The 12,928-nt window shown below is 25.6% G+C and overlaps 1 protein-coding gene across 1 annotated transcript; it reads right to left on the bottom strand.

The window, feature by feature from the left end:
- Window positions 1-3,015: 3,015 nt before the first annotated feature.
- On the bottom strand, window positions 3,016-11,245 carry LOC145846287 (arrestin domain-containing protein 3-like). The gene is made up of 7 exons (XM_082953165.1): window positions 11,155-11,245; window positions 9,233-9,378; window positions 6,868-7,010; window positions 6,013-6,169; window positions 5,117-5,185; window positions 3,230-3,305; window positions 3,016-3,122 (listed from the first exon to the last, which is right to left on the bottom strand). Exons 2-7 carry the CDS (start codon window positions 9,311-9,313, stop codon window positions 3,016-3,018), a joined length of 633 nt encoding a protein of 210 aa, XP_082809291.1. The 5' UTR covers window positions 9,314-9,378; window positions 11,155-11,245.
- Between the last annotated feature and the right edge of the window lie 1,683 nt (window positions 11,246-12,928).

The raw sequence follows: 12,928 nt of genomic DNA, 5'->3' as shown, positions 1-12,928 counted from the left end.
TTTGTGAAAATCAAAGTATGTAGTATTTTGTTAACTTTATATACCAACATTGAAGACCATATACAAGTGGTTGTGTAGTTCAGTGAATGTCAGTCGGAATCGAAAACCGGAGGTAGTGAGATCGAGTCCTGCTGTCGGCACATTTTGATGATAAAGTGTTATCAAATTGTTTTAGGTTTAATTGGTCAGTATCTTAGATTATTCTTTAATTTTTTTATGTACAAAAGTAGCTTGTACAACAGCTATGTATAAACTATAAATGGTTTAATTTTAAAAATTCTGTTCTTACAATTGTACTTCCGTAACAGAATGTTTTTATAAATATCAACGAATAGAATAAACTTACTTCAAAGAATACAATGAATAAAATAGTTCTTATGTCATTAAAAACAAACACAAAGAACTGAAATATGGTTAGAAACATTGTTAGAAAAGTTATGCCTTGGTGAAAATTCTTCTGTGCTGACCAAGTTTTTATCTGGTTACTAAGGTGCTTATTTTTACAGGTACTTTTGATTTTGGAAAAAATTTAAAGTTTCGAAAGTATCATAAAAACACCCTTTGCATAATTTTAGATGATTTAAAAAAACTTTCACCTTACCTCAAACTGATTTTCTAATTACCCGCACAATGCAAAATGTATGGGATCAAAAAAATGCGAACTTATAGTTTTTAACTTCTAACTCATATAATGCAAACACATACAAGTTTGAAAGGTATTCGAAAAACCAAATAGTTCAAATTCAAAGATTTGAAGTTTTAAAGCTTATTTTTCATCCTTTTTAAAAAGTGTTTGGTGTTTTTTAAAGCAGAATTTTGGGCTGAAAACGATAGTAAAACTTTTTTATTGAAAATTAAAAGGTTTAAAATAGTTATAGCTAAAATTTTATAATTGGCTTAAAAATTTCAAAGCGAGAGAAGAGAAACCACGTGTTAAAATTAATTTTCCTGCTTAAATTTGCCATAAGAAAGTAGCGTGATTGTAAAATTTGATAAAAACCTTATTTTTGATCGTTTTGATAATTTTTTTGGTGTTTTTTAGCATGAAATTTTCCACCAGAAACGATGAAAATGTTTATTTTTAAGTATTAGCAAGTTTAAAAAGAAAAGGACAAAAAATCAAAAAAAAATTTTACTTGTTCATTATCATTCAATTTTTTGCATAAATTTTAGAGACTACAGTTTTTTTGGTCTTTAGAAAAAGACTTCTTTTTTATAAAGTATATTAATTTAATTAGTTCTTTAACAGTTAATTAAACATTACTTACTTTGACAGTTTCATAAGTACTTTCGTACGTGTTAATATAGTTTGTAAAGTTAAGCTAAACCTTGGTGTCCGTATAAACATTTATTTTTATGTTTATTGCAGCTAAGGGTTCTCTTATATACTATTGTTTAAGTACTACACAAATCAATAAGCTTTGTAAACTAGATTTAAGTAACTCTAAAGTAAACTTTTTTTTGAAATTCATGTTTATTAAATATAAAAAACCGTAATTTTTTATGAGTTTGTTTAGCTTTTAAAAAGACCAAAAAACACTAATATATTAACTAAAAACAATATTTATAAACTTTAATTTACATATTTAAAGTAAAGATTGTCAATAGATCTGGTAAACAAGGGGTAAATTTACTCCAGGTTAAGAATCGCTGCCAAAGACTGAAAATTTTTAGTTTAGGCAAATGTTCTTCAGTTCTTGATTATTAAATGTCTGCAACATACTTGTTCAAACAAGTTGCTTAATTTAAACTTAGTGAAGTAAAGACTAAATAGAATTTCACACAACTTTTTTTTTTTTGTCAGTTTATCCAATATCTTTCACTAGTTTTCCTTATAAAAAGCTCTAAGTTTGACTACACTTGTCTTCATTGGAGTAATTACATTCTCAGTTTTTCATCTGTATTAAATAACTAAATACAATTCAACTTTTAATAGACCTCGAACACTTCATTTCATCTAGTAATATTGTTGCACTGGCTTACAAAAGTAGCTCAATTATTTGTTAAATTCAGTTTTACACTTAAAGTTTGTTGGAACATACTCTGTTTCGAGCATTAGGTAATGTTTAAAATAGATAACTTTACAAAACACAATAGACGACACTATCTAACTCATTGAACTGCTAGTTTAAAATAACTTAATCATAATCATTTATTTAATACTTAAAGTTAATTTTAATTTACTTATTTAAAAGCGAGATACGGCCTTTTTCCACTTATATCCGGATCCTTATTTTGTGGATCTTGTTGTAGAACCCTTTCCCGTCTGCACACGTAATAAATTAAAAAACATTTTATATCTACAAAAATATTATGATTGTTAGTAACAATTATTAGGGTCATATAAATGTACTTTACGTTTAAAGAAATTGTAAATAAATTATGGGTTATCGTTTTAAAGTTTAAACTTATAAAGGTTTACGTTGCTTATATGTGGTACGGCTGGTAAACTATATGTTATACTTTCTAAAAGTAAAGTGCTTGAATAAACTAACGTTTAAAAATCTACCTATTTAAACCAAAACACCTTTTTCTTTTATTTATAATCAATTAATACAAAAAAACTACACCTTACGGTTTATGGCAATCTTAAATTTATTTTTTGTAAGAATTATAAAAATTAAGTTCCTAAAAAGTATATTACGAAATAATTAATAAATGTATTTCCAATAAATAAAAATCCAATATCACAAACTAAGTTTTAACAAATTAAGTAGTTAAGTTTAAAAAAAAGTGAAAAACTTAATTGAAAGTAAATAAGTAGTTAGTTTTAAAAACCATTAAAATTAAAGCCTTAAATTTTTTTTCGAAAGTTGCTATAATATAACTATTTTAAAGACGCAAACACTTCATAGAGCAGTATAAAAAGTGCAATTATTATTATCCTAATGATGACTAAGTAGTATTCAAACAGATGTAACTAACTCTATTTTTTACAGTGAGCATTTTACAAACAAAAAAAGTCGCATTAACAAGTTCAATTAGATTCTCAAAAATTCTAAAATAACTTTTTAGCTAGGCATTATTAAGTGGTTGGTATGCTGGAGGTGGTACAGATGGTTCAGCTAATGATGGTTGGTTACTTGGTGGCTGGTCGCTTGCTAATGGTTGCGCGTAACCAGCTGTGAAACAAATGGTTTTTTAATCACTAGTTGTAACGGTTGTTAAGTAAAATAAAAAAATAGTTTTTTTTTTATTTAACTCAGATAGTTCATACAAATCAACTAACGCCCAGTGACACCAGCAACGTACAGTTGACACGAAGCCCTCAGGTTGTTGCGACAATTGCCTAATACTCCTTCAAGCTGGGATGCACACATGTAGATATTTGTTACAAAATTTAATTTGACAAATTAAGTGTAAAAAGCATTTGCAATAAGTACTCACTGATTTTTAAACACAGTACTAAATTGTTTATATGACGTTTTTTGGCAGCAGCCTCCGAGCTTTAAAAACGTACTAGTGCAGAATAACTGAACTCGAGCTCATTTTATTATTATAAAAGTTTGTATTAGGAACGTTTGTTTGTACTTATGCTTGTTGTCGTTTCAGATTTTATTGATAATAAATTTTAAACACAAGGAGTTTTAATTCAACTAGCTTTAAGTAAAATCTAGACTTGACAAAACACGAAACTTAATAGAATGAGTATTAACAGAATTTTTTCAAGCTTAAATTAATGAAGATAATTTCAGAAAAATGTAACATTCATTGCTTTTACTTGCACTTTTTTTTTAAACTCACATGTTTACCTCCATTACCAGTTTAAATAAAAAAAAATGATAAATTTTTCTTATGTAAAACAAAAAAAAATATATATTTTAAAAGTAAACATAACTAAAAATTCAGATTTCTAAATGATTTTTGTTAAAAATTCAATGTTTTTTTTTCAATATTTCTAAAATTCCAGGTCTTTCAGTTTTTTTTTGTCTAAATTATCAAATTCCAGGACACCAAGTTTTTTGGCAACCGTGACAAGAATCATTTGCCAACTGATTATTTGTATATTTTTCTTTAAACTACAGTTCTCTAAACTAACAACCACTGACAGGTTAAATAAGAAATTTTTGTGAACAATGAATCAATTTCTATGCTCACTAAAGTACAAAGGTGAAAAATAAAGAAAAAAAATTAATATTAAGTTATAAATGAAACCAAAAGTATCAAAGTATAAAATAAAAACAGATATTACCATTTTTTTAAGAAAAAAATATAATACTACCAATAAATGGAAAACAAAACTGAGTATATTAGCTAATTCAATTTGTTAATTGCGAAAAAAGATGCTAAAAACCTGTAGTTTTGAGCACTAAATATTTAACTTTTTTTTTAATGCAAATAACTTATCAGTGTTTTGATATTGTACAAAAGCAAAAAAAAAAGATTGTAAACTGTTGAAATAAAGCTTTTTTTACATAATTTGTTTTAGCATTCATGTAAGTATTTAAAAAAAGTTTTCATGGTAAAAAATTATTTATACCTTGGTAGTAACAAGTTATAAATGCTGTTTAATATCAATAAATTATATTTTAATGAACTTATTTAGATTTAAACTAATTTTGATATAAACTTATATGAGTGTAAACTTATTTTGAGATAATAGCTTTATTCAATAAGATGCCTTGTTTATGTGTGGCTATTGGGAAGAGTATGTTCAATTAGCAGTAAAGTATTTTGACAGTCTTATATTAGAAAAGTACAGTAATACTGATTAGAATATTTTGAATTTATATACTCAAATCTATTATGAAGCCTAACCTTAGAATATACGTTTGAAACAAAAAAAATACTAATTCTGTGAGTTGTTAAAATTTTACTTACTATTTTTTGTCGTATATATATGGTATACGAAGAACTATAAATATCACTAAAACATACTATATCAAAACTATAATGCTTTTCAAAATTAAATTTTTTTAATTAAATTCTCATACCTTAAAATATACAAAAAAATGGATTCATTTTACTAATTTTCTAAAGATATTTCTTACTTAAACCACATTACAGCCGAAAAAATATTTTTTCCATTTTTTATTTCCAAAAATGATATTCATTGAAAGCGCTTGAAATAGCATAGCATATAAGTCATAAAAAATATAATATACTTCAATCTAACCTCAAGGAAATAGTTCGGTTTTATTATATAACAGAACGGTAGCATTGAAGGTGCAAGGTCTACTGGTAACTGCAATTATTTATTGAATTTTATAATGCTTTTTTAACACTTTATAGAAAAAGTCAAATAAACAAAAAGCTGTGTTATAAATACATATGATCATAAAAACGGTATTTTATAACTAAAACAAACAAATTTTTTTGTTATTCGGATGGACTATGTTTTATAAAACACAGTTATAATTTATTAAAAAAAAGTTAATGCAGGTATTTATAAATATTTCATAATTTTTATACAAAATAAAAAACACTATTAGTAATAATCTGCACAAAAACAGGGTAATCCTTTGGTATTAAGTTTAAACTTAAAATGTTTTTCATTATTTTTGTTAAAATATTTGTATAAACACCTATTCTTAAGTAGCAATTCAACTTTTTGATTTTATATTCAAATTGTAAGTTACAACATAAAAAAGCTTGGTACAGGACATTAAAAATTCGGACAAACCAATCATTAGATTATTTTTAAAGCGCCACAACTCAAAAAACAGCATATTTTAAAAAAGAAAAGTTGCGTGTGTAGGTCTAATAAAATCCTACAAAAGATTTTTATCTTTTAAAGTTTTGTAAACATTTTTAGAGATATGGCTAAAATAAATTTTAAACTAAAGAAATTTTATTAATATTTTTTAATAAAAGTTTTTTGTTGCAAAAAATATTATTTAAACAAGGTATAAAATTAATGTATTTTGAAGTTAATTCTTAATCTAAAATTTACATTCTAAAGTATAAAAATAAACAACAAATTAAAAACTTAGATTTTAAAAGCATGCAAATACCTAAAACGATTGAATTAAATAAATACAATGATAAAGCATTAGAAAACAATTGACAAACCTGAAAAGGAACATTGTTGAGAACAAGAACCTTTCTGCTTTTGCATCCGTACAAGTCCAGTTTAATTAGGCGATCACTAAAATTCTCGCCTGCCGCTCCACACTTCAAAAACACACTTCTCTTCAAATTCAATCTGGCAACCACTAGTTTTGTTGCGCTGAAATTTGAAACAGTAATTTTGTGTTTGTAAGATTGAGTAAAAAGCAAAAATAGTTTGTTGGTAACAAAACCCTCGCATCATAATTTAACACAATAAATTTAACTTTATAACAATGAAAGAATAAATAAATTTTGTGTAAAAAATACAGTACACAAAAAACATACATTTATCCTTTGTTTAAAACATTAAAGTTCTAAAAACTAATTGTGAAATAGAATAGCGAAAACACTAAAAAGCAAAAACAAACTTGATGAATATTTAAATTTAACATTTTAGCTTAAAGAGAATAATTATATAAACTTTGAAAAACTGTTAAAATCTTTCAAGTTCTATGATAAGTTTTGTAAAAGTTAAATAAACAGTTTGAATTCTACTTAATGCTTAAATAAAGAAATAAAAATATTGGGTTAAAAACGTTTAAAATTTTCACATATAAACTTAGTAATGCTTCTAGTTGTAAATCAAACGAATTAAGAAATTAATTTATTCAATATTATAAGATCTTTTGATTTATACAGATCACCTCGATGAGCGAAACATTTCTATAGAATATTTTTTTGTTAATAAGCGTCAATACAAGTTAAATACATTTGTTTTTGGTGTCCTGAATATCTGTGGCTTGTAAAGTGAAATTAATTCAATGGCTATTTACTCATGTTGGATTAATTTTCGAAAATATTAAAAAAATTAAAAACCTCAAATTTTCGATGTTGATATTGCAGTACACCGTTTCACCGGGAACGAATCCAGTTTTATTGAGTTGTATCTCAGCGGTGATTGGTCCAGTTTTGCAGCACCAACAACATATGGACTTCGTTGCCCTGGCAACTACTGGTTCCTACGTTTATTAGGCTGATTTAAGGTACATATATTTCAAATGGAGTTGTTATAGTGTGTGTTACTAGCTTTTTTTTGCCATAAAATGATTTCAAATAGAATTTGTTTTAGTTTAAGATATTTAAATAAACCAAAAGTTAAAATTTAATTAGTCAAAAATAAAAGGGAGACAAAAGTATTGATCTACCGAATCCAAGATTCGAACTCGAAATTTATATACTTTTTAAATTTTTTGAATTGTACTTTATTGTTTGTCAAAGGTTAAATGAAATGTAAAACTAATTAATGGCTTCACGCTTGAGTGAATAAAACAGTGCTTTTTCAAACTTATAAAAAACTTCTAAACTTTGATCTAGAGTTTTACACGCAGTATAAAACTATGATAAATCATTTTTGTTAGACTCTTAAATTAATTAAGTACATAATTAAGGCTTTTAATCTCAGCATTTTGGATAACCGCTCTTTTACTTATTCATTATATGTTTAGTTCTTTATGTATGCTCGTGAACCTAATTCGGTTCAAATAAAATTTTGGCTTTTATCTTACGAGAATATAAAAAATAAATATGCATGTAGGTAATTTATTCATTTCATTTTAGTAAGGTTTTCCTCAGGTCACCTCAGTTCAGTGAAATCTTATCTGCATAGCTCAGGCCTAACCAGGATTTTTTCTAAACACCTCTACTAAGTTTATCTTGAAAATTTATGAAATATGTTTTATGAATAAATTTATGGAGTTTTTAGAAGAAAGGTCTAGTTTACAAAAACCATGTAATTATTTAAAGTATCTTTTGTTTGGTTAATATGGTTTTCAGTCTCCATTTAGATGTTATTGCATTTTTATTTAATTGTGTCATAAATGACTTGTGATGTCTCGATAAGAGATGCCGACGTGGTGTCTAATGTAACCAATCTAAATTGCTAGGGGTAATTTAATGGGATAGATATGGTTAAATAAGATAGATACATCTAAGATATTTAAAAGTCAACAAAAGTTTATTTACAAAAGTAAAATAATCACACGACACACTTACTAAAACTACAATTGAACACAAGTAACAAGAAGTATCTTAAACCAGGGGCGTCGCGTGGGGTGGCACACTGGAGCTGTAGTCCCACCTATTCAAAAAAAAAAGAATAAAAAAGAAAATTTCCCTTTATTTCAGTTTTTCTGTTTTTTTTTTTCTTTGAACTTATAGATAAACTTGTTAGTTTTTCAAATCTTACATTCAATTTTCAAATATTCGTTAAATGGCTGGCGCTGCAAGCTAAAACTGTGTCAGCTGCATTTTAAACATATACAAATTTCCTATACAAAAAGTTGTTGAAAAGCTTATTTTTAGAGCTGCATTCAATGCAGCGCTATGTAAATTAAACTAAATATAAAGAATATATCACCTTTATAATACAAAAAACATTTTTGGAATGTAAAAAATATAACAGAAATAAATCTGTTTGCCTAAAGCACTCTTGCAACTTCTTAAAAATTTACTTATAAAGTTAAAACATTATTTCGCATATAAGTTGTGTAGTATACAAGAAGCTTTATACTTCCCGATACAGTTTCTAATTTTCAAACATGATGCTTTTTATGTTATTAATTTATTTCTCGTCGTAAAAATCAACAGCTATGATATACTTTGTGTTTTCAAATCTTTTTTTGGTATCAAAGGGATTCATTTATACTAGGGATGAGAAACTAGTTTACTCTGCGGGCAATTTTCAACAAAAGTAATAGTCCGTTGCGGGCCAGACTTGTTTAAAAAAGTCTTAGTGGGCTGTGTAATTTTAATATATAAAAATTTGAAAAAGGTAAGAGGCAAACCTTTATGGAAAATAATAGTTTTATAAACATTACTTTGCATTAAAAAATATCAACAAGCCTGATTTTATTTGTTTTTTACACGTTAACTATAATCTAAAGAAAATTTTGCTAGCCAGAAATTTTTGTTGGTAGAAGAGATCTAACTCTCAAGCCAAACGTTACCTGTTTTGTGCTGTACTTTGAATGCATGTTAATTTATTTTAAGATTTATTGAACAAAAATAAATAACTTATCAATTAAAATGTTCCAATTTTTTATCAAAGACTGTATTTTTATAAACTGTAATTTTTTGTAACAAAATTGTAAAAAAAATACATTTTCGGAGTTTACTGTAACCTTCAATAAAAACAACAACATAAACCATTAAACTTAAATAAAAAGAATACAAATAAACCAACCATAGGATTCACAGGACATTCGTACATGAGTGTGTTACCGATAACAGTAATCTGGTGTTTTTTCTCCACATTGAAATGCATACCATGACGTATTATCTTCAACTTTAAACCATAGTACACGTATGCAATTGTAGAACCCCATGAAACTGTAGAAAGATTTTTTTTAAATTTCTATGAATTAAAAGTTTTCTTAGTTCTTAATAGTTTAGTACTGAAGAAGAAAAAATTTATGGTAATTTCAGTAATTTTTAGATTCTACAATTGTTTATAAATAGACATTAGGTGTTGAAAACGGTATTCATTAAGTTAATTGTTTTTTAACACTGCAACCATTAAGGTAGCTTTATTTTAAATGAAGCTTAAAAATTCAAAAAATGTTAAGCAACTACCACCATATGCTCCTTTTGAATAAATAAACTGTAATTAGTAAATTACGGTAAAATAAATATGTGTTTCTCTTTTTTGTGCATGAGACATGAAAACTCACTATGATCCCTAAAATTTATAAGTAAAATTTGAAAATAACTAGATATCTCGAAAAACTAAATAAAGTTTAACCAAAAGTATAAAAGTTTTAAAGTAATGTAGTTAGTTATAATGAGAAAATTAAGAAAAATTTATATAGAAAATTTATTACATTTATATTATTTATATTTAAATTAAATATTTAATTATATAATGTGTTGTATACAATAAGTTTTAAATTATTAATTTAACTATAACTAAAAAATTAAAAAGTTTTGCTTAATTGGTAAAAAATCCAAATTATGCTATTTATTTATTTTTAAAGGATGTCATAGTTGTCAAGTATTAAGAAAACAAAAATTCATTTCAGCGATGTATGACAATTCGGGAACCGCTCAGTTTCAAACTGAGCACATTTCCCAACCGAATCAATTCCCATACAAACTAATTCCCACTCGAATCAATTCTAAAGAAATAAAATCCCATACAAACTAATTTTCAACCGAATCAATTCCGAAGAAAACCAATTATATAAACTCCCACCAATCAATTCCCACAAGAGTCAATTCCAAACCGAATTAATCCGGTTTCAAAAATTTAAAAACTTTTAATTTTCAAATTTTCATACGTTATCCGTTAAGTTAAAATCAATAACTTTACTCATTAGTTCTAATCCATTAAATTTTTGAACATGTAAAGTTTATGAAAATATTAACTTTAATTTCATGTCAAGTTCACGATATTTCAAACAGAAAACTTTAGATTAGCTCATTTACATTGTATTTTTCGATAAAATTTATTTTAATAAAATAAATTGTTTTATTAAAGTTTAACATTTTCAAAAACTTTTAAATAACTTAATATAAGAAGAAAAACTAATAAGATTACTTTGTATGCCTTTTATTTTCGATGAAGATTACATACACTACATTAAGATTACAAATGAAGGTAGTACATTACCTTCATTATCATAGCTCCGTTGAAGTGTGTTAATCGGTTAACACACAGGAACATGTATTAGTGTAATACTTATAAGATAATTAACTATAGAAAAGTTATGTACTTTAAATTAGGAGCAACCCAAAAGCCTTTGAATTTTTTTTTTGAACTTTCAAGGGTTTTAAATAAATACTTTTTTAGAGTTTTACTTTTGAATACTAAACAAAAACAAGGCAAGTACTTAGAAATCACAAGATTAGTAAATAGTTTAACGTTTAGTATCTAAAATTTATAATGTCATTAGGAAAAGTTACTAAAATTAAGTAGTTAAATGATAATATTGACTATACTAAACTATTGATCACTAATGAAAACAGAAAGAACTAACCACAATGTAAAACTACACAATACTTAAAAACTATTTTAACTTAGTTGTTCAGTGTGATTTAATGGTTTAAAATAAAAACACTTTTAAAGCATCATTAGCAATTGAAAGTAATTTTTAAAAACAAACTGACAATTAAAAGAAGCTGGTACGTTGTGGGGTATCTTAAAAGAAAACGGAAATTTGTGTTCGCCCCTTCTCAACTTGTCATCTTGCAAATCTGTAAGTCGTTATAATTTAATCACAAAAACCATAAACTATTAGAAATGCCAAAAGTACTTTGTAGCAGAGTATTGGGTAATTTGAAGTAATCCTCTTCGTTAAAATAATTGGAACGACTATCACCTCCTCCCCTTGACCAGTGCACAAAAGCTTTTCCAGACATTTGAACAATCACTTCTGTTGAACACAACTCAGTTTTAAACAATAAATATAAGGTTTACGTTAAATTTTAGCAGTTCAAAATGTTTTACAACTTTTAGAGCAATACTGGAAATGAATAACATTGATATAAAGCTTTCAGTAAAGTACACATACAATTGTATTCAAAAATTAACATGTGGTTAGAGAAGCTTTAATACATATCTAATAGAGTTAGCAATAAATCAATTTTAATTTTATAATATTTTTAGGAAGTGATAACTTTTATTGATTTAAAACTACAGCATGATAATTACTAGTTGTAGTAGTTACTTGCAATAATAAGAAAATATAAAAATAAAAAAATAATTTAACTGTATTTAAATTTGTACTTAAAAACGTTTCAATAAAACTTTTACTTTAAAAGTAACCTAAGACATTAGACAAGTCTTCAAACAATTCGATTGTGACAAATCCAGCAACAACTGAACCGGCATAAAACATCGTTTGTCCATTATTCAATTCAAATGTTATTTTAGGAGCCATGAAATTAATACAGGGTGGCTACTTGTTTTTGGGAAATTTTATTCAGGTTTTTGGTGCGCGTTTTTGGGTCTATTTTTAGTTTAAAATTAAGTTAAAAAATGTGTAAAATATTATAAAGTCATTGAAACCATACTGTAAAATCACTACTTTAGATGGGTTTTTTATTAAAAAAAATTTTGAAAATGACAAAAAACGTTATATCTAAATGATAGATTTTTTTATCTAATAAAATTTAATTACTTTAACATGTAAAAATATTTTATATTTCCGGGTTTCTTAGTGAATTTTATTCAAAATTTGAGGTTTTTTTTTTTGAATTTTTTGAATTTTCAAAATTTTTTGAATAATCTTTATTTGTTAGACTCATTCATAAAAGTTGTTATTATGGTGTCTTTGTTTATCTTTCGCTCACTATGCACAATATGGCTTTTTCTTTTCTACCTGCTTCAAAAAGTTGTTACATCAATGACTAAGAAGAACTTTGTAGTTTTGGCAAATATGGTAAAACGATAAAAACTAAGTAGTAAGTAAAATGAGTTTACAAACATTAAATGTATGCTATTATCTGATGAAAATATAGGCTTTAAGCTATATATAGTTAATCTTATAGAAATTATTAAGTAAAAAACATCTTTAAAACAAATAAAATACAATTTCGCAAAGTTGAGAGTTAAATACTTAAACTATATACTTTTATAAAGGTGTCAATGTAATTTCTAGGAGCGTAATGAATTACTGTAGCTTAAATATTAAACAATATGTTCAACCAGTTATCACTTATGGAATAAAAAAGATAGAAATTAAGAAGAATAATTTCAATTCTTATTTAAAAAGAAAAAAAAAGAAAAGAAAATAAGATTTAAACAATAAAGTTTGTACGAAAAAACTGTTTGAGCTTTAACAATATGTAAAGTAAAAAGTATTTTATGTTCGAAAAGCTAAAAACCACCCTGCTATGCTAACATAGTGTTTCCATTTGTAGTTTTTAATGAATTCTGTAA

Source organism: Thalia democratica, unplaced genomic scaffold, assembly GCF_965202585.1.
Source record: "Thalia democratica unplaced genomic scaffold, ktThaDemo2.hap1.1 HAP1_SCAFFOLD_396, whole genome shotgun sequence".
NCBI lineage: Eukaryota > Metazoa > Chordata > Thaliacea > Salpida > Salpidae > Thalia > Thalia democratica.
Note: the sequence above shows the minus strand (reverse complement) of the source record. Positions and strands in the feature narration are given on the sequence as shown.

Coding starts and splice junctions, on each gene's coding strand:
- LOC145846287 (XM_082953165.1), bottom strand. CDS start 9,313: ATGCATTTCAATGTGGAGAAAAAACACCAGATTACTGTTATCGGTAAC. Junction 7,011..9,232: donor AATGTCCTGTGAATCCTATG/GTTGGTTTATTT, acceptor TAATAAACGTAG/GAACCAGTAGTTGCCAGGGC. Junction 3,123..3,229: donor CGTTGCTGGTGTCACTGGGC/GTTAGTTGATTT, acceptor TTTGTTTCACAG/CTGGTTACGCGCAACCATTA.